General features: G+C 34.9%; 1 protein-coding gene across 6 annotated transcripts; it reads right to left on the bottom strand.

Annotated features, from left to right (window-relative positions):
* Positions 1-1230: 1230 nt before the first annotated feature.
* Positions 1231-25634, bottom strand: LOC116175083 (serine/threonine-protein kinase 10). 6 transcript variants are annotated; one of them, XM_031493156.1, is made up of 11 exons: positions 25131-25630; positions 24245-24848; positions 18389-18843; positions 18256-18301; positions 18072-18112; positions 17902-17980; positions 17748-17848; positions 16448-17594; positions 7794-9067; positions 7506-7745; positions 1231-2467 (listed from the first exon to the last, which is right to left on the bottom strand). In XM_031493156.1, the coding sequence occupies exons 2-11, from the start codon at positions 24765-24767 to the stop codon at positions 2303-2305; spliced, it is 4071 nt and encodes a 1356-aa protein (XP_031349016.1). In that variant the 5' UTR covers positions 24768-24848; positions 25131-25630; the 3' UTR covers positions 1231-2302. The 6 variants fall into 6 exon arrangements, with proteins under 6 accessions (XP_031349016.1, XP_031349018.1, XP_031349014.1 ...); XM_031493154.1 differs by lacking the exon at positions 1231-2467 and adding an exon at positions 2666-3031 and having other exon boundaries at positions 17748-17845; positions 25131-25634; XM_031493153.1 differs by lacking the exon at positions 1231-2467 and adding an exon at positions 2666-3031 and having other exon boundaries at positions 25131-25633.
* Between the last annotated feature and the right edge of the window lie 843 nt (positions 25635-26477).

The following is a 26477-nucleotide window of genomic DNA, read 5'->3' as shown; positions in this document are numbered from 1 at the left end:
GGAAAAAGATCGAATTTGATTGCTCGATTACCAAAGAACCATACATGTGTATTTTTGGACAAAAAGTGTCAAATTCGTTAAACTTATAGGTATATCGATTTTTTTGGGAAGAAGACATCGTATCTGATATAACACACCTATTATATAAATATATAATTTTTCGTTTCTTAAATAATAAAGTATTCTAAACTATTATTAGTCTTGGCTTATTCTATGAATAGTTCAGTTGCGACGAGGATAGTGCGCTTAGTATAATAAAAAGAATTCTGTGAAATAAGGGAATTTAGAAAATTGTGTAAATGACGGAATATCAGGTGCTCAGAATTTGAATGACTCATTATATTCCATTGCAGGTCCATTGGAAGGTTCTAAGAAAAGTATTTTTATGTTTATTGTAATTTGTTTAATCTCCGTTATTTTTAATGTGAATAATAGTTCCAAGATTAAATGGAAGAACGAACCGCAGTAGCTCTATCGAACTGAACTTTGCCTTATAAAAGTATATTGCTTCATTTTTTTCTCTGTACTTTTTTGGGACAATTAAAGACAATAATGTGGGTTAGAGGTGGAGATACTACCATATGCTGTGTATCATGCGTGTATGTACTATCTTGCGTTATATTTAGGAATTTACTAATAATACGGCATATGTTTATTATGATTATTATTAATCATCTTGGAAACACTACGATAAACCCATTCTTAAAAAGGATTTTAACCTTGAGAACATTTTAAATGGGTCAATTATACACAATAAAAAATGTTTAGAAACTTACGCACACGCCCATTACCTATCAAAATTTAATAAATAATACTCAAATTTGTATTTGTGGTACCATCTGAATATTAAACTGTTGATTTAAAAAAGAGAACTTAATTTATTACGATCCCATTTTCAACTTCCACCATGGACATTAATAATCCTTTGCATCTACATCCCAAAATGATTTCGGCCATCTTTAAATACATACAAAATAAAAAATTGTTTCCCGAGTTACATGCAGAGTGCAATATCTATTGAAAACAACAACACTAATTCACTTTTTATTAGCTTTGTTTATTTATAAACTGGTAGACCTGGGTGTAGTTTGAAATCGTATAATACGTCTAGAGTAAAGTGCCAAACTGTTTTAACAAATTCATTAAAATAAAACAGTTAACTAAAAACTAGTAAATATATGCACATAAAAATATACAGTGACTGTACAGATGTTGAGAAACAACACAAAGCAGGACTAAAATGGTATATTTCATATATTAGCTATTCAATCTCATTCATCAATTTCAAAATAGGTTTTAATATCTTACATATCACCTTACTTTTATTTACCGAATATAAAATAAATCTATCGATTAGTAGGGTTAAATATTAATATTGTTAGAAGGTTGGGGCCTTTTTTTTAAATCGACAACAATCCTGTTCGTTATGCACAGATTATATAAAAGAAAACAAGTTTTGATACAGTTTGCAAAACAAAAATAATACACTAAAAACTAATATTAAAACTACAAAAAAAAATTATTCATATTACAACGTTTAAATATGTAGTATATACACGCATTTAAAACCTTGCCAGTCTGAGCGGCAGGTAACTAATATTCACTTTGACACAAATTGCTACAGTTAAACTGATTTACAATCGAGCATTCTTGATTGTCAATTTGCTAATAAAAGTAATTTTGCTATAAAATAAGACTATACGCGAATATGTTTGAGATTCGTGCAGTAAGTATTGTAGCATTTTCAATTGTATAACGAAATAAATAATTTGGTGTGTATAAAAACATCGGTGCAATAAAGGTCTTCTAAAGACAAAACAGACCAGGCGAACTAACAGCGGTCGAGAAGAATAAATTTTATACTCGAACCATCCTCTCAGAGCAAATTAGAAAATTATTAATGAGAAAATTCACAACAAGCAAACAGTTCTGTTATTTACGTTTAAACCAATGTTTTTAAATAACATTAAATAGTACCACCGGTTGCAGCAATTGAAATTAAAGTTCAATTTATTCATCTCAACCAAAAGGTCTAAAAATTCGACTGGGCCAATAATATTAACAAGTATCAATTCCTATTAATGCTAGTCTTTATAATACTCAGTCTGTTGAGACAATATGTACATTGTCTCTCATTTTTAAAACCGCCCGCTAACTACTAAGTGCATCGTAACACAGGCTAATTTTAAAATTTGAAATACAAATTTAATTACACATTAATCAATTTACATGTTAGTTTGAACTATTAATGGTTTAATAAAAGAAAATAACTACTATACACGCTCTTCAACATGAATACTAATTAACTTTCAGAAACAGAAGACAAACTACTTCGTGTTGATCCAATCCCTAAATGCAAACAGTCTTGGTTGATTTCTGGTAAATCGTGAGGTAATGTTAAAGGCATTATTGGACCGTATAACCTTTCCTGTTCATCCAACTGCTGCGCAAATACCTCTTCCAATTTCTGAAATTGACACAATGAAACGATAATTCATTACTCGTCCTTCAAAAATGTGCTGCAAACCAACCTTTTTTTTCTTAGAATCGAATACAGTAGAGTAAAAGGAATTTTGAAGAAGGTTATAGAGACAGAAGATCAAGACAACACCCAAAACATAATACCAACTCCAATCAAATTTCTACACATTAACGCAAGTGCTCAAATTAAGGAACAGTGCATATCACAGTTACACTAAACCCGTTTCTAAATTCTACGAAATTTAATAAAGATTAATTCTAACGTCGCACTACTTCACACAATAGCTGCCGACAACGGTCAAACGAGAGAATCGTGACTTTGTAAATTAGGAGAGGATGTTAGCAAACGTGACTTGTGGGAAGACACCGTGCTCCAAGATCGTGCATGTCCCCATCGGGCTTTGGCTATTTCGTTAATGGGAGCGATACAGGGAGAGGAAGAGGAGGAAGACTCCGAACGCATTGAACTGCTCGCAAATTTTGCCATTACCGGTTGAAATTGATAGCAGCGACTTTTTCCCAATTCTTGATATAGTACTTCCTCTATTTTCTATAATAAGGCATGCAATGTTAGTAGTTGATAAATATTATTATTAAATTATTTAATTTTTAAAATAAAAAAGCGAGATCTAATAAACAAAGCGAGTTATCCAATAAGTAGTTTTCAATATGTATTGTTTTGAAAAAACTCTAATAAAAATTTATATTAACCCCTAATTTTTGTGCTTAAGCACCTTCAACAACATTCCAAATTAAAAAATAATCCATGTTTGGCTTGGCACTAAATTTTATACTATATTTGTTCCAGAAATCATCAAATGATATGGTTAATGAAGAAATTCCTGATTCAATATTTAGAAGCCATATGAAATCTATAGAGCATTCGCACCTTAGTATGCAGTATGGGGTCTTATGGACTATATCCCTCCTTTACTAATTTGCGTCATTCTTCAATAACGCTATCCTTATTCCTTACCGCAATGATGCCAAACTTACATATGATTGAATTTAAGCTTTAAAACAAAATATAACGTCAAATCTTCTTGTATTGTCATTACGTGTGTGGTTCGTTTTTGTCTTTCGTATTTAACACATTTTATTGTCTCATTGCTTTAAAAATCGTTCTTTTAAGAACGCCTCCATCTCGTACTTTATATACAAGGTAACTTTGAGTGTTCTTGTAGAACCGTTATTTGATTTCATCTTTTTAGAATATCCCATTAAATGGAAGCCGAAGCTGAAGCAGGATCTGCTAACGTGAAACGCCATAAAGGAGAGTGTTTTAGCCGGAAGGAGAAACACCTCATTATCAACGTGCTGAACTATTTCTCGGGAACGATGAACGTTACTGCAGCTGTGAAAGAAGCAAGTAAAGCTTTATGTTGTTCTGAACGGAGCATCTATGCCATTAAAAAGGAAGACGGAAACGAAGGTGTATCAAGCCCGAAAAAACGCAAGCAAAGAAAAGGGAAACAAAGCAATGATCGTCTTCATGTGTATGATGAAAATGTGCAATCAGTTATTCGACGTAAAGTGCATAACTTCTTCATTACAAATATTCCACCAACTATGAACAGCATCTTAGCTTCCGTAAATGACGATAACGATCTACCCAACTTTAAACGCACCACATTATTCAATCTCTTGAAAGATATGGGTTTTGAATTTAAGAAGGTTGGCCGCAAGAGTATCCTTATTGAACGGGATGATATTATACGATGGAGACATAAATACCTACGTCGCATCAGGAAGTTGAGAGAAGAAGGTGCTTAATCTTTTTATTATATTTAATTGCAAATTACATAATATTTATATTTTAGGTAAAAATATTGTGTATACGGATGAGTCATGGGTTAACATTGGTCATTCGGTGAGCAGGGCGTGGCATGACACCACCGTTGAAAGCAATCGTCAGGCATTCATCAAAGGACTCAGTACAGGTTTAAAATCACCCACTGGTCTAGGGCCTCGCTTTGCGTTAGTACATGCTGGTGGTGATAATGGTTTTATTCCGGGCGCGGAACTGACTTTTCTCTGCAAAAAGAACACTGCTGATGCACACAACGAAATGGATGCAGACACTTATGAAAAGTGGTTTTTTGAACAGCTTCTACCAAATGTGCCACCGAATTCAGTCATTGTTATTGACAATGCCTCGTACCACAGTAGAAAGTTGGAGAAGATACCAACAATGTCGTGGAGAAAAGAACACATTATAGATTGGCTTCGTGAGAAAAATGTACCGATTGAAGAAAATCCATTAAAACGAGACCTACTGGCTTCTGTTGCGCATGTTCGGCATCACTACGACAAAAATAAGCTTGATGTTATTGCACAAGAAAAAGGTTACGAGATTCTCCGTTTACCTCCATACCATTGTGAATTAAATCCCATTGAAATGGTGTGGGCTCAAGTTAAACATCATATCAAAATGAATAACAAAACATTTAAAATAAAGGACATGGAAGAATTAATAAAAATGGGTTATTCACAAGTTACGGTTCAAAATTGGCAACATTATGTCAATCACGTGAAAACTATCGAAGATGGCATGTGGGCAGCAGATTATCTTCAAGATGATGTTGAAGAATTTATAATTCAAGTGTCGCAGTCATCTTCCGATGAATTTCAATTCGATTCCAGTGACTAATATGTATACTGTACATTTGTAAATTTTTGGGGACTTAATAAATACAAGCTGTTCTCGGCCACATTTGACAAACAATTACAACTTGTTATTAATTTACCTTTTTGACTTCTGAGGTTAGGTTAAAAAGTAATAAATAGTGTCTAAACTACCGTTTTACGGTGCAGTAATCGATCCTATAATAAGTTTGGCAAGCATGTACTGTTTCTCCATAAGCCCCATACTGCATACTAAGGTGCGAATGGTCTATAGCATGCTGTGTGCCATATCATACAGAAAAGACCTACAATAACTTTGTGTTGTTTTGAAGAATTTACTTTTGCCACAATAGATCTACCCCACGCATCCTGACAGCACAAGGCATGCGAGATTTCAAAAGTTTTCTAAATATTGAATCACAAATTTCTTCATTCTTTTGTATATCAACCATATGCATATTTTATATTGTCACACAGCAAAGTGAAACATTTTTCAAAAACAGGGATTGTATTTGAAAAACAAAAGTTGCATCGGCTTCAGGTTAAACCAGAAGTTTTAATATGCAATTGTGTTGTGTAGTCTTTCATGCTGATGGATATTCTGATGCGATATTTTGAAAAAAATAATTCGTTTCGTAGGTAATTGGAAAAAAGTGAAAATTGACATTTTTAAAAAGTTCAAATATTTTAATGACAGAGATCTATTGAAAAAAGTATCAAATAAAAGTAGCAAGATTTTATGGGAAAAATTCAATGGACGTAGAGACAAATTTTTCAAAATTGCGATTTTCGAGATATTGACATCACTTCCTTATTTTAAATGGACGCGATATTGGACTTTACGTCACTCGATATACAAAAAAAATTACAAAACGAATTATTGCCATAAGAAATACATTGCAAACTTTGAGGCAAAAGTAAGGTAAGGTTGTTTCCCAAATGAAGTACTAAGTATCTTTTTGTCATTGTTTTCTCTATCGAGCGACGTCGATATCTCAAAAACCGTCATTTTGAAAAATTTTTTCTACATCCATCGAATTTATCCCATCAAATCTTGCAACTTTTTTCGATTTTTTTAAAGATAGAGACTTGCGGTTTTCGCGACCTTGTGCCACTTTTTTGTGAAACTTTTAATATCACAAACAGAATCAATCTAGCTGCGTTTGTTTCATACAGGGTGAAAACGAAAAGTTTGACTTTTTGGGATGTTATCATAATATGGTACTACCCATGTAAGAAAGAAAAAAGGTAAAAAGTGATTGTTTTGGATATTTTTACGTAAAATCCAGTGGCATAGTAAAAAAAATGTCCAGTTTTGAGATTTGATCTCCAAAGAGAGTCGTAGTTCCTCCTGCATTGTATACGAAAACGAATGCAAAAAATTTACGTTTAATTTTAATTTAGGGTGTGTCATTTAAAAAATACCAACATTGATGCAAACCTCAGATATGGTAATCCAAAATTACGTAAAAATATCTAAAATAAACCGGTTTTACCTTTTTTATCTTACATGGGTAGTGAGATATAACTTCCCAAAATGTGAAACTTTTCATTTTCAGTCTGTTTCTGTTTAACTGACCTATTTCTGATAAACAGACCTGTTTTCCTCTCGATAAACAGAAGCGAATCGAATGACCTTGAACTTAACGCATGCGCATACCTCAAGGTCAAAGTGATCCCGGATCGGTGCCCCATTTTGGAGGTCCAGGTCTTTATTAGAGATGAAGACAGAGATGCAGGTTCCTATGGAGGAAAGACAAATCGCAGCATTTTTTGAAGTGGCAGATGAAGGTGACAATAACTGGAGCCACCAGTTCATCTTCCGTACTTTATGCACATGAATCAGTTGTTTGTAGTTAGTACAAAACAAGTTATGTCATTTTATTATATTTATATATTACCGTTTTAAAGAATTTTATTTATTCTTGAGCATTCTCTCAGGTGGTCTTTCCAAAGTGTTGACGTCATCGGTGTTAGGACTGCCTCTGACTTTACTGTAAATTTTCCTTTTGTCTTGTGTAAAATTAACAGTATTAAAAAGGTTCCAATCTATTGCCTAACTCAAGCCTTATGTTATTGTGTAAAAGATTGTTACTTAGGAACCAATTAGCAAGAATTTGTTTTACCTAATGTACAAGTGAGTTTCGATTTACTCCTATTTCTTAAGAATTCCCCTGTAAATGGGTTCGAATTTGTTAGTTGTAAAGTGTATTTTTTAGGAAAATCACATATATGGGCATGGGCATTATATGTATTATAGCCCATTCGTTTATTGCATATTAAAAACTACACTAAAGGATAACTGTACGGCTAAAGAAAATTAATCTTATTTACAAAGAATTAACGTCTCAATTTCATTGAATGCTTAAGCTACAAAGTTACAAATTTTTGATACTCACTTGTTTCCTAGGTTTTAACTGTGCCTTCCACTCGCGTAATTCTTTAGCGAACGCCTCCTCTCGCTGTTTTAGTTTAAGCGTCTCATGCTCCATCAGCATCTTTCGCTTTTCATTTTGCAACTGTTCAAGTTCTTTAATGGTTGCGTCACTCATCGCTCGAAGTTCTTCCAACTGGCGCTGATGTTTTAAATCGAAACGTTGCTGTTCGGCTTGGTACCTTTTCTTCTCGTTTTCTTGAAACTAAAATAATCAAGTTAGAAACCTTTCGACTTAGAAGGGAACCAGTACCTCTCTAAATTTATGTTTGTCTGTCTCTGGATCAGAGGTTCCAGATACAGAAATCGTCATGGAAGCCCTAAACATTTGTTCGCGTGCTTTCATTTCAGCCCTAATCCTTTTTGGTAACGACCTCTTCTCTACACTTTGTTTCTTTAACAACTCTTCTTCTTTGCGACTAGCCCTCCTTTTCACTTGCTCCATCTCCTTATCGTGTCGTATCAACATTTGGTGTCGTTGCAAAAAGAAGATGTCCTTCAATTGTCGTTTCACAAGTTGATGTTTTTCGTGTATCTGCTTTTCTTCAATCTCCCACAAGGCGGCCTCCCTTGTTCTCGTTAACTGTTGCTTCTGTTGCAAAAACTGTCTTTCCATTAACGCAATTTTCTCTCTGTGTGAATCACTAAGACGATGTAAAGAGCTTTCGTGGTTATCATTGAGTTGTTCTAAAAACGATTTTTCGCGATCTAAGTGTTCGATATCTAATTTTTCTTTTCGTACTTTAAACTCGTTCTTTCTTAGTTCCTTTGGTAGCCGTTCAATCTCTGCTTTTAACAAACGCAATTCTTGTTTTAACCCTTCCCTAAATTGTTTTAATTCCCGTTCTTGGTCGGCTCGTATTTTCTTAGACAATGTGCGAAGATCTGCGTCATGTTGCGCTTCCGCCTTTTCCACTTGCATTCTTTGTTGACGACTTAATAGTTCCAAATCGCTTTCGTAAGTACGCTCAAGACCTAACCTTTCTTGCTCAAATCGCTTCTCTTGTTGTTCCGTTGCTAGATTTTCCTTCAGATATAAATCTTGAAATTGCTTCTGTTCTTGTTTCTGCAAATATTTCAATTCTCGCAACTCCTGCTTCCTAAATATATGCGGATTGAGAGTGTTGGTGTTGTCTTCATCTCCATATATAACTTTACTAGTCGTTGTTGTTATAACAACACCATCAATCACAAACTTCCTAGTTCGTTTTCGTGTCTTGCGATTTATGTTGTTAAGGTGTGCTTCTTCTTTGGTTCTTACAGCAGGAGCTTTCTTTCTTAAAACCACCACATCATCTTCAAAATCGCCCGACTCTGAGTACTGATCATTTTTATGATCTTTACCACTACTACCCCGACTATCATGACTAGCTAACGAAACACTCTCACCATCAGACTGCTCCATACCTTTTCCAATTATGCCCGAAGATATACGTTTGCGAGAATCGTTGCTACGTACAGAACCGCTCTCACTGTGAGATCGCGACCCCGAGACTACTGACTCGTAGCTATCTGGATACAACTTTCCTGAAACATTTATTAAATAATTAAAACGTTCTCAAATACATTTTGCATATAAATGTGATAGACAGTGGACAATTTTTCATGAACATCAAGGAAGACGCTTATCCCCTGCTATAAATCTCTGCACTCCTCCATTAATCTAATGTGTCAAAACCTTATGGAGCACTCTAATTGACAAGAAAATGGTTTCCGGATTAAGAAGTCGACCCTCTACAAATTCTAAAATCTTGAGGAAGCTAATGAAGAATGATATCGGTATGATTGGATTGGTATAAAAGAAAGTAGATGGTAAGGGTAGAGGGGAGTGAATTGTGGAGATGCAAAATTTTATTTTAGTAAAGATCAAAGAGGAGAAAATGGAGTGGGAATGATACTGAAAAAGAATAGAAGTTTGGGAAATACTGGAGTATTGAAAAGAGTTTGAGAAAGAAGATCAATCATAGATATTAACATTACCAAAAGAAAGAGGAATTGGTTGGGTCACATGTTGAGAACGAGAAGCTGACAAAGGATGTGACAGAAGGGAAAGGAGGGCAAGTAGCAATAAATAGGAGTTCGAATGAAATAGAGGACCTGGGAAGCAGAGAACTGATGATGTACAGGGTGGCCAAATAAGAATGCGAGGTACTGTATCTGGGAACCTGTCCATCGTAGAGGCTTGCGGTAAAAAAATTTATTACCAAAACGGCCACGAGAAAAACCTGGAAAGTATTTTTAAGTTTCTGAAATGGCCGCTAGGAGGCGTAACTGACTTCTGGAATCTAAAAGTGATTTTTCTGTGAATTCCGCTATATTAACCTAACAAAAAAATGTCCGGTCTTTGAAGACGACGATAATCTGAACCTTTTTTGTTTGACAAAGGAAGTGGTGGGGGGTATTCAAAGGTTTCCGTAAAGAACACCCTGTATCTTCGAAACGACTGAGCCGATTTTAACAAACTCGGGTTAATTGAAAAGAGTTATTCTTTGGCTACAAATATTATGCTATTTGAAGTTTTGTTAGTTTCACATATCGCCGCTTGAGGGCTTTTTTTGACATTCCGACAGAAATGGTTAATTTTCTCAAAAAAATTAAATGCGTTGGTTCGACCGGACATTTTTTTGTTAGGTTAATATAGCGAAATTCACAGAAAAATCACTTTTTTAGATTCCAGTAAAGTCACTAAATATAGAAAGTACCGCAATCCATTGGGCTCGTGTGTTAGAGAGAGAATGCATGATTTTTGCCCAAAAATGGCGGAAGTTACCAGATTCTAGTAACTTTAATGTTAGGGATTGTTCCACCTGTTTGGAGATATCTGTATATATTTTTATAAAACATGACAGTACTATGAAGTTAGGTTATAAAAAATGACAGCTATTCAGATTTTATTTGTCAATTTTTTTAAGTTGGCAGGAAATTTGCCCAAAAATGGCGGATGATTGCGGTACTTTCTATATTTAGTGACTTTAGATTCCAGATTGCAGGTACGCCCCCTAGCGGTCATTTCAGAAACGTAAAAATATTTTCCAGGTTTTGCTCGTGGCCATTTTAGTGATAAATTTTTTTACCGCAAGTCTCTACGATCGATAGATTCTCAGATACAGTACCTCGCATTCTTAGTTGGCCACCCTGTACAATGGAACAGTTATGCAATTTGAGTTTTGTTGATGGAAAAATTAAATAACCAGCCCTTAATGATTTCGAATGTTAATGTGTTGCTATATGAAAGTGATAACATAATGAAAAATGTCATGTTGAAAGGAAGACAAGGTAAAATTGACAAATTGACTGCTCCAGAAAAGGGTTTTTAGTACGATGCTTGCCAAATACCATGAATCTATTAATGCTTGGGAGTCAGTACCTAAGAAAAATCGAACGTTGGATTATCTTAGGGAGAGGTTATGTGTGATTGTGCAGCGGCTGAATGCTAGAAGTTCCTCAAATAGTTTTACTGAGTATGCTGCCTATTTTTCCAGTAAAAATTAGCCCAACAAGCAAGGGGGTGCCCACGGCAAGGGCGATGGGAGTGGCGACAAGTCAAAGAAGTTTGTCCCAAAATGTTACAAATGTGGTGAGTTAGGCCATTACAAGCGGGACTGTAAGAATTCCCACGAAGTCCAAGTGTGAGAAGAGTCAGGAAGGTTCTGCATTTGTTAGCTAATCTGATACCATATCTATCTGCGGATTCCTCCAATAGTTGGATTGCAGATTCCGGTGCAACACAGCACATGACCATGAACCGTAATTGGTTTTATACTTTTGAGATGTTTCTCCCAGAAAAATACGATGAAGTCCGAAATAACCAATCAATGAAGGCGGTTGGTAAGGGCATATTCAACATTTCAATGATAGTCAATGGTAAAGCTAAAAAAGGTTACCTTGAGGATGTGCGATTTGTCACGGAACCCCAAGCAGAATGTTTTTAATGTTTCCGCAACAGTGTGCTCAAACTTTCTGCAAGTACTATCAGACATCTGTCGTGTGTCACATGATAGCCTATAAATGCTACCAACTTAATTTTTCCCACTCTAAATAACAAAATGAGAAATTTACAACCTGCAAATAAATAAGATAAATAAATAAGCAGAAATATTGAAGATTTAAATCGTATAGCCAAGGTATCTAAGGAGCATGGTCTACAACTTAATGCAATGAAATCTAAGGCAATACTGTTTGGTCGGCGTAGAGATAGGTTGGCTGCAATTGGTAATATGAACATAGCTGTAGATAATGAAACAATAACCTTTGATGAAAAGGTAAAAAATCTAGGTGTCATTATCGATGCAGATCTACGCTTCAAAGATCACATATCAAAATGCATGCAGCATGGTTATGCGAATTTAAAACTTATTTACCGTAAGAGGCACTTGTTGAACATAAAACAAAAAACAATTCTATGTAATTCTCTGGTACTATCTAAACTAAATTATTGTGACTCAGTCTACAACGCCTGCCTTGATTCAGTCGATGAAAGGAGAATACACAAACTGCAGAATTCATGCTTGAGGCTTATTTTTGGAATAAAAAAGTATGAGCACATTAGTGATAAGTGTTTGTGGTTGGCTTAATACGAAGCAAAGGCGTTTCTTGCATACGGCTGCACTGTATCACAGCATCATAGTTACCAAGTAACCAAAGTATCTATATCGGAAAATCTTCTTCAGAACTGATGTACATAACCTCAATTTAAGGTTTAAAGGACTACTAACGCCACCAGTGCATAGAACGCAATCGCAAGATCGTTTTCATATAGCCTCACAAAGGTCTATAATAATCTTCCTGCAAACCTTAAGTTGCTATCGCTTAAATCATTCAAGCTTAAGTTGCGCAAATTGCTGCTCGAACATCAAATCAAAATTTAACATACCTAGTCATTTCATCGCGGTTTTATTGGAAGGTTCTAAGGAAAGTATTTTTTTAATTTTTATTTTATTTTTTATATTGTAGTTTGTTTAATTTCTTAATGTAAATAACAGTCGGAATAGTTTCAAGGTTAAGTGGAAGAACAGACGGCGGTAGTCTCCGCCGAACTGAACTTCGCCATGTAGAAGTATATTTTATTTCTGTTTTGTTTTTGGGGATAAATAACGGCACTATTATTATTATTATTATTGAAAATAAAAACTTGTTTATTAAGGACGCTTCCAATGAAGATGTTCATCAATGCACAGAAAAGGCATTACTGATCGGCAGGGTGGGATGTTATCTTATCTTTCTACTATTCTATCCATGTAGGCTGGTCAATCTAGGCAGGTTTATACAAGTGAGGTAGAAAAAAATAGTAACAAAGTGATCTCTGCGGAAATGAGTACTCAATAGGGTCCTTATTAACCCCTAAAAAATCGCACTTTGTCGCATTGGTGGAACTTGGAAAAAAATGGCCGCCATCTTGATTTTTTTCGAATTTATTAAATATTTCGTAAAGTATACATTATATCAAAAAAACTCAAGAGACTTTTTTATGGAGAATCAAAAGTTACCTGTATCTATTGATCAAAAAACAAAAAAGTTATTGAAATTTATATGATTTGGGTAATTATCACATCTGTGTCGAGACTTAGATGTATTTCAAGAACTCAATGCAGATATAGCAGTTTTAATTAAAGCAGGACTTAAAATTATTTTAAATCTGTACCGGTGTCCAAAGAAGATTCATGATATTAACCAGTTACGTCACACACTATACAGGGTGGTGACTTGCGTAACGCATCATAGGGATTTCAATGTAAAATTCATAACATGCGATTATTGGCTCCCCAAATTATTTTAGAGCAAACATGTATTAAGGTTTTTTGTAGGAAAAATTTTTTTACGGCAATCAACCGTATTAGTTTTCAATTTTTTGCATAATAAAGACGGAAAATTGGAAAATTAAAACCCCCATCTTTTTCAATAATCTGTGATGCCATGGAGTTTTATAATAGAAAAACTACGCCAATATCCGTAATGCCATGGAATGTCTGCTATAAAACACATCAAATTCTATCAAAAAGTATTATATTTAGAACAGCGAATTCAAACGCTTTCCTAATATAATAATTTACAATAAATGTTCGAATAAGTCACCATTAACTGCAAGACAGTAACCAAGTCGATCATAAAATCCATTTCGATCTGCTGCTAATTGATAACTGGATATCTTTTTGTTTTAGAAAATTCCATGGCATCGCAGATTATGGTTTTTATTTTTCCAATTTTCCGTCTTTATATGAAAAAAATTGAAAACTAATACGGTTGATTGGCGTAAAAAAATGTTTTCTACAAAAAAGCTTAATACATTTTTGCTCTAAAATAATTTGGGGAGCCAATAATCGCATGTTATGAATTTTACATTTAAATCCGTATGATTTCTTTCCTTTTTTTTATTGATGTATTGCTCCATGTGAATTATTTGGATATATTTAATGTATCAGGTAAGTAGAGGAAACCAAATAATTGAATGTTTTTATTTTCTTTAGATTATCGATTTCGAAGCTCTAGTGAGATCTCTAGTGAGTCTCTAGTGAGCCGATAACCTAAAGAAAATAAAAACACTCAATTATTTGCCTCCCTCTACTTACCTGCTAAATTAAATCATAAATCTTCTTTGGACACCGGTACAGATTTAAAATAATTTTAAGTCCTGATTTAATTAAAACTGATCTGCATTAAGTTCTTGAAATACATCTAAGTCTCGACACAGATGTGATAATTACCCAAATCATATAAATTTCAATAACTTTTTTGTTTTTTGATCAATAGACTTAAACTTTTTTTTTATTATAGGTAACTTTTGATTCTCCATAAAAAAAGTCTCTTGAGTTTTTTTGATATAATGTATACTTTACGAAATATTTAATAAATTCGAAAAAAATCAAGATGGCGGTCATTTTTTTCCAAGTTCCACCAATGCAACAAAGTGCGATTTTTGAGGAGTTAATAAGGACCCTATTGGGTACTCATTTCCGCAGAGATCACTTTGTTACTAATTTTTTCTACCTTAACCACCTATTTTGACTAGCCTAATGTAAAATAGAGAAAAGGTAAAAACTACCTATTGTAGATATTTTTACAAAGACCAGTGTCGTAGTTAAAAAATGTTTGGATCACAGTTTCTGAGATTTGACTCAATGTTTATATTTTTTAAACGCGACACCCTGTATACTAACGTCAATTGTTTTTCATTTTTTTTCCCGACTCCATTATTATCAGAACCTATATTTTTTAATTTTAGCCACGAAAACTATTTTTTTACTGTTTTAAATAGTAGGTCATGGATTCATAGAAATTTTGTTTTGTTTATTGTATCCATGGCAATTAAGGCAGCTGATATACAGGTCCATCAATGTAAACAGGAACAAGAATCCAAAAAATTAACGTTAAAATATACAGGGTGTCTACACAACAATATCTAAAATAGCCCGTTTTTACCTTTTTTCAATCTTCAATGAGTAGTAAATATGATAACTTCCCAAGAAATTGGAATCAAGATCAAAGCTGTTGACACCAGGATCAACTTGACAATTCACCATACTAAGGAATGAAGACTCATTCGAGAAAAATGAAGGAAAACAGTGAAAACTCCGAGACAGATCCTAATTAAAGAGCTGAGAAAGTTGAAGGACTATGCATTAAGTGGAACCTTGGAATGCGACACCATGATAGCTTATCAAACTGAACAGTGTATGTCGAGGTCTATGTGCATCAAAGCCCATGAAAGTTCCCAAGCCAAAAATTGGAAAATGACAATGCTTGAGAAGGTAAATGTGCTCAATGAACATCACACTTGGGACCTAGTTCTTAGGCCGGCTGAAAAGAAGGTGATTGACTGTCGGTGGGTGTACAAGGCCAAATGCAATGCTGATTGTTCAGTGGAGCGTTACTAGACGAGTCTTGTAGCCGAGCTATTTCTAACAGGAAAGTATTGGTTTCACTTAAACCTTCAGGCCTACCAAGAGATGGGACTCGGCGCTTTCTCTGATGAGCGTGTGTGGACTCAAAATGATTGAATTTAACGTCAAACATGCTGTCCTTTATGGAGAGTTAATTTTGAAGTTTTTATGAACCTACCAGAAGGTTACGATGATGGAACTGACAGGGTATGTCAATTGAGAAAAAGCATTTATGGACTACACCAAGCTCCTAGCAGCTAGATACTGGAATTAAGACGTTCATTCATTTTTTGAGTAAATGTGACCTCACCCAAAGTGAAAATGAGTCTCTTTGTGAACTTCAAGACAACATTGATGACACTTCATAAGGGAGTGCCTTAGTTTTGAGTGGGCGGGGTTTCAGACAAGGCTGCTCTACCAACCCAACCCACTATACATTTACAAATATCCAGGTACAAGTCACTGATGCAAAATTTTACCTAGGATTGAAAATTGAAAGGTTGGGCGATTGCCAATTTTTAATTCCCGCTCACACACTCAAGAGAGAGCAAGATTTGCTGTAGGGGAAGCTATCTGGATCACAAGAATTCTCAATGAAATGAACTGCAAATGTATTCCTGTGTGCAGACAGAAATATTAATTTTAATTAAGGGTAGTCTTGACTTAATTTTTTTAAGCAACCCATTTGCAATGTGTTCGTTTGATAAAAAATGTATTTCACTCAGTAAACAGATGAGCGAAGGTGGATCTTATGTGGGATCTTGTACTATAAAGCTAAGCGTTCACTGAAACAGAGCGGACGCGCCGAAGAAAATTTATTTTGAAACATTGTATGACGATGCGTTCACTTGGACGTAACGTGCACTTACAAAGTGCAAGGTATTTTATGGCGCGTCCGTTGCGTGCGCTCCGCCTCAGTGAACGCATACCTTAACAGACCATTATCGAAGGCCTTTCTAATATCAAAAGCATGTGCTTTTTGCCATTTTCATAACAATGACAAAAAACAAATTTTTGCCAAGATACCTACCATTGTAATTTTTCTTAGATATATCATCTTGACTGGAAGCATAAATTATTTGGCCGTTAAGTTTATACTTGGGTTCAGTGTTTATAACAGTTCCATCTAACACAATCGAAGTCCCTCTCAACTCATCACTACACTCACTTTTTCCACTTCCACTCTTAGCCGACGATAAATCGCTATTTGACTCTCGTAAGTTTTCGCCGCCTCCGCCTTTATCATACATAAATGAAGCGGAATCCTTCACTTGCACCTTCTCCTCATCTATCTTGACGACCGAAACGTGGCTAGTGTCGAGAAGATGGGAACCGTCCTCCGATACGTCCAATCCCGAATCGTTTATTACGTAACTCGAGTCGGCAATAAACACTTCACTATCGTCTAATTTTTTAGCGTTTACTGGTTTGTCCCTGAATTCGGTCGGTGGTGGAAATTCCAGAGAGTCCAGTGACGGACAGCATTCTTCGTCCGTAGACGACTCGTTCAAGTGAGTTTTATTAGTTTCGTTTGCCACAATCACAACTTCATTAACACTATTGGTTGCCATCGAACTCGATGATCGAGATGAGTTACAACTGTTATCCACCAAAACAGGTGGGTGGGTGGTAACCACGGTCACTTGACTAATATTCGTTGCTAAACTATTTGAAGGATCAGGCATCTCTGTGATAATTGTAACAGTTGATGTATTTAATTTACTACGATCCATTTGAGGGGTTGAAACAGTAACTAAATTTTCTACATTGTTCACCGAAACACCTTCATTAATAATGTTTTCGTTGGATTTCGACTCGAAATGTTTACTTTGGAGAACAGGAGCAGGTATACGATTAACCATTGCTGCAGAACCGTCAACCACATTTTTCTCTGCGGTTTTAAGGTCCTCTTTCTTAGGCACTTCAATATCTACACTAGGGGGCAAGACAGGTGCTTGTGGAAGTGGGGGTGTGCTAGGAGGTGTAAGAGGTGAAGAAGGTGGCGTTGGAAGAATCGGTAGAGGTACCGGAAGTGGAGAAATGGTAGGTTTATCCGTATCTGTCTTTTTAGTTTCTAATAAACTTGGCTGAAGCACATTTGCTGGAAGTGGAGGAGGAGGAGGTGCAGGGCCTTTGTCCCTTGACGATTTGCGCTGTACCTCTTCCTTTTTATCTGCCTATAAGAATAAAAGACAGCTTTAAATAATGGACCATAGGTAAAAATCGTGTGATGTCACTCTATTACATAGCTTGTGGTATTAGATAATATTATCAAAAAACCATAATGAAATCACCAAGCTTAATTTAAATAACCTTGATTCATATCTTACCGTTATTATTTCGCCTTTATTTCCGAATGAGTCTTTTTTCAATTTTTTACGATCAATGTCTTCGGCGTCATTTTCTCTTTTTCCGGTTTCTGCTTCGCCTGCTATTTCGAAAATCACTCGGTCATTATTAACACCACGCAATCACCATACTTACGTTTATTGTCAACCTCTGTACTTTTTACAGATGACGAGTCATCTTCTATATCCAGTGGAACTTGTGATGTTCGATTGTCCTACAAATTAAAATTTTTCACACTCTGCGCAAATGCTAATTTTGAAAGTTGGGAATTGAGACAAGTAAGAAGCAAAGCGACGATCTCTTACCTGATCTGGCATGCGAGGCTGTGGGGAACCCGGGAAGCCGCATGCATAACAAACAGGTCGTGATAACAGATAATTTAAAGTACAAAACAACTACAAAATATTTGCAGATATTTCCGGTCCAAAGAGATAATTGGATTTAACAATGAAAATCTGCTCAATATCAAAATCACAAATTCCTACTTACCAATTCTTTGATAGAAACCTTTATTTTTACGTTGTTTTCTACCTCGCTATGCATGAAAAAGCATTTACATAAGCGTTGAAAATAGAATTGATAGTGTTATTGAAGACGTGTAAAGATAAAAGTTAACACCCACCTCTGGATCATCATCAGTTAGTTCCTCTTCCACAACTTCGGCCTTGTACTCCAATAATAGGTCCCTAATGGACTTTGAATCCAAAGTGCAATTAATAAACGGATGCTTCAGCAAATCTTCACAAGTTGGCCTTTTCTGAGGATCTTTTATTAAAGCTTTCGCAATAAAGTCAACAAAGTCCTTTGTCCATTTGGAGGGTTGTTCTAGCATTGGCGGATCAGATTTTTGAATCTTGAGTAATACTCTCATTGGAGACATTTCGTGATTGGGAGGCTCCATTTGAGCAAATTCGATTAGTGTAATTCCCATTGACCAAATGTCTACTTTATAATCGTACGGATTATCACGGAATGTCTCGCATAAAACTACTTCAGGCGCCATCCAATATGGGGTACCAATGAATGTGTCGTGCTTTTGAAGGGTAGATTTATTTTTTGCAGAAACACCAAAGTCCGCTGAAAAGAGTACAGTATGTTAAAAATGTACTATTCAATAAACTGAGCCTATCCCTACAATACAATGGAATTCTTGTACAATTACTTTATTACAATGTAATGTATCAGTTGTTTTAAACTATGTAAACCTTTGTAATTTCTTAAAAAAATGTTTAAACACTATTCCATTTATTTTTTAAAAATAAATCACATACTATAGGACAACCAATCAAAAAAATTAACCACCTACCATAGCATGCACTATTTCAGATTACGGAATGAAGTAGAGGACAAAAAAAGTAATGCATTTGAATGCATCGCCATCATAGCCTTGTTGATTTCGGAAGATCTAGTTACCCGTGAATGTCTTGTTGAGAAATGAATGTAAAACTTTTGATTTTGAAATGTTTCTTGTAAATTTATGTAAAAGTATATACTGCATTCAGTATAACAAGGTAGTAGCTGTTTGAAGATCAACACACACAGGAAAAATATAAATTGGCACCAAATTATTGTAAAGTACAAATATTCAGCACAGCGAACAGAAATAAATCTTTGACAATAACAGCTAATGACACTTCGGCCGTTTAGTCGGCAACATAAACTACCACCTTACAAAATTCATCAGTCGATTTTTGTTTCATTGTAATACTGACTCATGTTTTAACCAATCACAGTGAAGGTCAAAGCTTCCCTATGCTTTCTACCGCTACCTTCTTAAAATGAATACAGTATAGAGTGTGACACGTCATTAGTTTTCTTTTTTTGTCCTCTATCTCATTTCGAAAAAATCCAATATGGCGCCCGTAAGAAATAAAAAAGTACCCTGTAATTTCTACATCTAATGAGTTTTGGAAATATTGATAACAAGTTCAGATTCTCCTAAAGAAAAACTGCTAATGGGAACCGTCTATTTCCGACCGTTTAAGGTAGGGAAAATGAAAATGAAATATATTTTCAGATTTTGGGTGATATCACAGTTATTTCCAAAGATTTTTCAAAAATTTGCCCAACCCGTTATGGAGATCCGAATGATGAGCCACAAATTTGAACCTACAAAGAACCTACCAAAGAACGCTAATATGCTAGAATGGTCAGTTCATCTGTTTCTTTATCTATCTCTGTGAGTTTTGATCATTCAAATCTGGTTTTCACAATAGTGGCAGGAAACTCAAAATAAAATTTTGGAATGAACCAAAGCCTAAAAACCACTGTAAATTGTACTTTTTTACCAACTTTGCAATTTAGTAGCTAATTTTCCCAAAAAAATTGGGTGAATAAGTAACTATTGCAAACATTTGTTCACTGCCTGCCTCTTACTAAACAACTTCTTTGCTAAAAACCGTCATCGAACTGAAATTTGGGTAAAAGAATCCCTATAGTTACTAACAAGTTGTTGGGAAAATTTAATTACATTTTTTACACAAAATCTAGTGCGAGATTCTTCTTTGCACTTCTGACTGTGGCGGTAGAAATGAAGGTTTATGGAAGGAGTAATCATGCATAAAACGTTTTCAGGCCATCCACCACAAAAACAGCCTATTTATTTTTTGCTTATATCTCCCACTTCTGTAAGCTGTTACGCAATTGGTTCTTGGATACAGAATTTTTCTAAAGTGATACCACCCACATTCAAAAAAGACTACATTAAAGAATTAATGAACAGTACGAGAACTGAAATTAGTTTATGCTTCAAACTACTCGTCAAGCTATCACCACTACATAAGTACACTGTATTGTATTCGAGATAAGGAGGGCCTAGATATAATAAGAGATATAAATTTGGTTAAATGGGAGAAAAGAGGTCCTCGCAAAGGTCAAAGAAGCGTTTAGAAATCCTTGTTTTTGGTTTTTGAAATATTTTGAAAATTCTTTTTTGGCGTTTATATTTGACCTAGAGTATAACCAATGACACTTCTCCCCAACAATTTTTAATGCTATTTAAGATGCCGTTCATCAACTTTCTCAAAATTACTGCTAGATGAATGTCCTACTACAGTTTCACTTTATGGGGATCTTTTGTGTGCTAATTTCAGATTTTTATTTGATCCTCTAACAGAGATATTGACGGTCAAAAATGGAAACAAGTTGAAAAGTAATCGTAAACGATTTACATAAAGCGCATTTCCACTTGCATTTATTTCCCATTATTGTAAGATGCAACTTCTATTAAAATCATAAAAATCCGGCCACAAATATGAAAGATAGCGTTGCACATGGGCAATCCATTTTTGACGTGCTACTTCAATTTCAGTTTATGAGAAGAATTTCAATTCAATGCTTTTCTAAATAAGAAAGTTGGAACTGCGCATGCGCAAACCTAAATTTTGAAACTAATGTTAGATTTTCCTTTGTTCCAAGCGCCTAAGTATCAAATTTCAGTTAAATGATTCCATAGATAAAAAAAGTTGGCACTGCGCATGCGCAAAACCAAATTTTGAAACTGGCGTTTGATTTCCTTTATTCCACGTGCCTATGTATCAAATTTCGTTTAAATTCTTCCATAAATAAAAAAGTTGGCACTGCGCATGCGCAAAACCAAATTTTGAAATTGGTGTTTGATTTTCCTTTATTTCAAGTGCCTATGTATCAAATTTCATTCAAATACTTTTATAAGTAAAAAAGTTTGCAATTCGGTTTATAAATGGTCGAGATGCGAAAAGGGCACTGTGAATTTTGAATCGATTCGATTCCGCTTTTGGCATTGCGTATTATATGGCTAAAGCTATGCCCATATTGAATTTAATGCAATTCAGTTCATAACTAACGGAGATGTAAAAGCGATCGAACATTTCTAAACAAACTTATCGTTCACACGGACAGATAGATGGACAGACAGACAAAGGAACAGACGGACAGACCAAAGGCAGACGACAGATAGCAATGCAAAATTATAAACGATCTCTAGGATCGTTAATAAACGGCAAAAGTGTAAAATTATGGAACATGTGAAAAACGGTTTTTTGTTTTTTTTTACAATAACTTTTTTTGTAAGCGGTACAGAAAAAATTCCTTCCTTGGTACAAGACTCGGCACCATAACGAACCAAATAGCGAAAAAAGTAGAACAATAGCTCTTAAGATAAAGAACTAGTAGCGTCGCAAAACGAGCGGACGGACGGACGGACAGCCGGACGGACGGACAAAGTGGCCACAATAGCGCATTTTTTTTATTTTTGTGGAAATGCGCTAAAAATAAAAAATGTAATTTTTAAAAAGCTGTAACTTTTAAAGGGTAAGAAATCTCTGCACTAATATTTGATATAAAGTAGCAATACAATGTAGTTTACCCAAAAGATAAGGGCTGAGAGATTGTTCCTTCTTACGATAATCACTCTTTGAAAATTTAATTTTGTTAATTTTCGTCCAATCACTTTGAACTGTTAATAAATAATCAAATAAATAAACTAATAAAAGCATGTAGCTAGGTAATTATGCGTTTAATTTGTACGTTGGTGGTCCAAATTTGACACTTTCTTATGGAACACTCTTTATTTAAAGACAGAAAAAAAATAGACCTAGATATCTGGAGCTCACTTTGAGAGAAAAATCACTAGCGCAAACAGCTATCTCTAATCGTTTGGCCACTATGGGACGTTTCGATTTCTTTAATGCCCCATAACTTTCTCCTTATTAAGGATAACTGATTTTGGCAAAATCTTTGTTAAGTACATACCTCTTGATTGGAATCCATTCCGATACTCAGTTTTTATACAGAGTGTTTGGTTTTTTATACGACCCCATAATATATAATTATCATATTATTTTACTACGCAATCAGGAATACACTTGCAACAAATAATTAATTTATGGCACTTGTTTACTGTCTGGCATTCTTTGGTTTTTTATTATCACGGTCTACTCTTGTTTATAAACATGTAATTAATTAATGGGTAACTATTTTTGTGAAAAATATTAAAAACTACTGCGGGGTTTAGGCACAGACACCCCTTATAAAAATTGAAGAGCACTCAACATGCTATTGAATAGAGAAATAAAATAATGGTAGTTCCATTTGAAAAAAAATAGTTATGGCACTTTGAAATATGGAAATTTTACTATTTTTTTGTGAACACCCTGTATCACTAAATTCAACTTACTCATTGTTCAAATTCACATTACTGACCAAATGTATTTCTTAACTTTAAAATCAAGGTCGGTACGATTTGTCAAAGTGGCTTAAAGAAAATTATTCAGAAAAAAACTAATAATTTGGCAACATTGATAAAAAACCAAACAGTGAATAGGTTTCCATGCAGAGGTTTAAAAATGACATTGAATCACCTAAAAATACACAGGGTGCTCGATTTAAAACAAAATCAGCTGTGTATTGACACTGTAAAAATGGGACACCCTGTACATTCAAAAATAATTTCTGTAGATGCGCAACCATCTATAGTTAAGATAAAAACTCTTTTCTAAATTTAACCAAGTCGTATCTTCTATTCTATGGTTGGACATCCTTATCTTTGGACAAAGTGTATATAGGGTGTAGTACCAAAGAAGAATGATTTATATCGAGAAGTTTTTTTGTAAAATTTCTTCAAAAACACTTTGATAAATGTAAATTGCTCAGATGAGGTTGTCAACAAGATATTTATTTTTGTATGGTCCACTTAACCCATTTTCATTAAGAATACAATATTTCTTTACCTGCACGAGGAGAGATTTTCCAAATTAACTATTCCTCAAACGCCTTCATCTTGCTAGAAACTTTTTCGGTTCGTTTAATAAAAGAAATAACATGGGAACACAATAAAATTACCTGGGAACACTTGAAGATACAATGTAAATACCTAGGAATACTTATAAAAATCTCGGTATATCCCAAAAATCTCTAAATTTACATATTCCCAAATATGGAAAACACTGGACATTTTTTCCTTAGGTGGTTGCCCCTCGGGTTATACACAATGCAGTATTGAGATAAAAATTTGCTGTCAGAATTGGTAATTCTTCTACTTTGAATGATGATGATGATACTATCGCCTGTTGTTTTAAAAAATAGCAAACAGATTGGGGCTTTATGATAATTCTAATTATCTATCCCGGTTGATAGATTTGGCTATGATCACATTAATTAACACAGTTGTTTCCATGGTAATTGCTGCAAGCTTGACTATTCCAGTTGAATAATGCTAAATCTCTTTTGTCCATAATGGGGATTTACGATAATTCCACCGGTTTAACCGGGTTGGTAGAAATCACCATAGAAACAATTGTCTCAATAATTGTAACCATAGCAAAATTTACCAACCCGGTTAAACCGGTTGAATTATCGTAAATCCCCAATGTAATTGCTACCTTTTGATAATAAGTTCATACACAAAATCTGCTTCTCACTCACATCAAATATAAATAAATTAGATCAATTTTATTTACTTAATACAATTATAAACACAATAAAAGTAGGTAGTACTCACCTAGTTTAACACCACCTGCCATCGTTAGTAAAACATTGCCCGCCTTTAGATCTCGATGAATAATATGGGTTTTATGTAAAAACTGAAGACCCCTGCACATATTTTGGCACACGTACGCAATCTGCAGCTCATTTAGAGGTTTCTCCAGTTCGGTCATAATACTATCGACCGCACCTCCGTCGCAATATTCGATAAGCATCCACAATTGCTGCTCCCTTTGAAAGGCTTCAATTAATTCGACTACGTTCGGATGCTTACACTCCGACAGAATATCAATTTCTATCATAAAATCTGATAAGTCCTCTTCTCCGTCCAGTCTACACATTTTAGCAGCGGCAAGCTGCCCGTTATGTTTATGCTGTGCCTTATAAACTTTCCCATAAGCACCGTCGCCGAGCTCGCCGAGTAAGTCCCAGAACTCTTCGGGATCGCACTCCATCCGCACATTATTGAAAACCTTTTTCTTTTTGGCATCGTTGCCACCGAAGTGAAGCACCTTCTTAATATTATTAAAAAACGACATGTCGACACTGGTTTTCCTTTTATGCAATAAACCACATGACGGTTAATTGAAATATTTGTGCTTTATTTCTACATGGTTAGTCTACAACAAAAATGACATCATCTTCACTTAAAAATACAGGTATTTGAAATAATTATGGTATTTGAGTAGAAAATCAGCCAGATTAAGTAAACATATCAGGTTCAAAACCACTTTTATTATAGAAATTGAAATTATTAGGCATATTCATACACATTAAAAAATGCATACCTACACGTTTAAAGAAAGTAAGAAAATAAGTTTTATTATTTTCATTTGCAATGGTTAGTGAAAGGAGTACAGCTGATGTTCTACCGATTTAGAATTAATAATCGAAATACCTACGTTCGTTCACTTCTAACTCTTACGGTCTGCGATATTTACACTATCAATTAGAAACAAATTAACGAACGTAACTGTTAATAATCACATTTTGTGCAAGTTTAACTTTCGTCAAATAAGATCAGCCATGCCAATTTTCTTACAATCCCCGACCCCCTTCGATACTCCCAACGACACGCCTGAAAATGACATCATAAAGCGCATGCCATTTCTACTACAAAATTTCTTTTTTAAATTCATTTTCATTTTCCCTCATTTCTATTAATTAGTCTTTAATGAGAATGATTGATAATGATTTTTAATAATCAAAGCGAAGTAATTGCAAATATCCCAACCAACGGATGCACTTTTATGATATTCATTTGCCTAAATTTTCAGATCCAGAATCAAACATCGTCTGGAGTACCGTTTTATAATTGTATTATTTAATTTATTTACAAATTATTAACATCTATAATAGACACAGGAAGAGGAAAAGAGACTAGAGACTACAATAATTTTCACTTCAAGAGTTTCCGTCAGTCAGTGGCGTAACTACTCGTAACTAAAAGAGGGTTAAATTAAAGTTGTTATAGCACTTCGTGAACTAAATCAAGGTGCCTTACCTTCCATTTAGGGGCAAGGTTGTTTTATTAGAAAGGTTGTTTGGTAACTCTAAACCAATAGAATGCTTGCATTTTGAAGGCGGGAAAACGTCATCCAGAATTCACATTTAAAATTGCTCATTTGCAGTATATTTTTGGATATATATGGGTATATGTATATAAGGGTGGATCTTATAATGGAAATCTTGGAAGTTTATCGACCTCCACCTTTGAAAGCAATCAAAGTATTGAAAAAATGAGTCTTGTGCGTAAGCTATTTTAGATATGCACGAGGACTTGTGAAAATGTAATCAAATTAATCTTAGAGGTGGAAATGGATAAAATTCCGCGATCTACAAAATAGGAACCACCCCTATGTATTAGTACCTAGGCTTTGGGAATTAAAACTAAACATTCTTTAGCGGATGACGCCAAATAAAATGGTTTTGCGTTTTATGGAATATGGAATATTTATAGTAGTATGTACAAAATGGTAACCGAGGTGCACACGGCGAGCTCTGTCGTTGGGATGAGCCCAGATGCAGGTCTTCTGATTGATGGAGTGTGGCACGAGGTCGAGCTGGCAAGGCGACCTGGTTCTGCAGGTGGAAAGCTTTTTGTTTCTTGAAGTGCAGTCGAAGCAGAAATTGAGTTGCACTTTGCAGAGTTCGTGGCTCTGCTTTTAAACGTTTGCGGCCAGGGACGCTAAGCTTTCATCCGTTGGCCGTATTGACCAATGGGAGCCCAGCACATTAAAATTCACAAA

The sequence above is a fragment of the Photinus pyralis genome, unplaced genomic scaffold (genome assembly GCF_008802855.1).
Source record: "Photinus pyralis isolate 1611_PpyrPB1 unplaced genomic scaffold, Ppyr1.3 Ppyr1.4_LG6, whole genome shotgun sequence".
Taxonomy (NCBI): Eukaryota; Metazoa; Arthropoda; class Insecta; order Coleoptera; family Lampyridae; genus Photinus; species Photinus pyralis.
The sequence above is the reverse complement of the archived record's forward strand: the minus strand, read 5'-3'. Positions and strand labels throughout refer to the sequence as shown.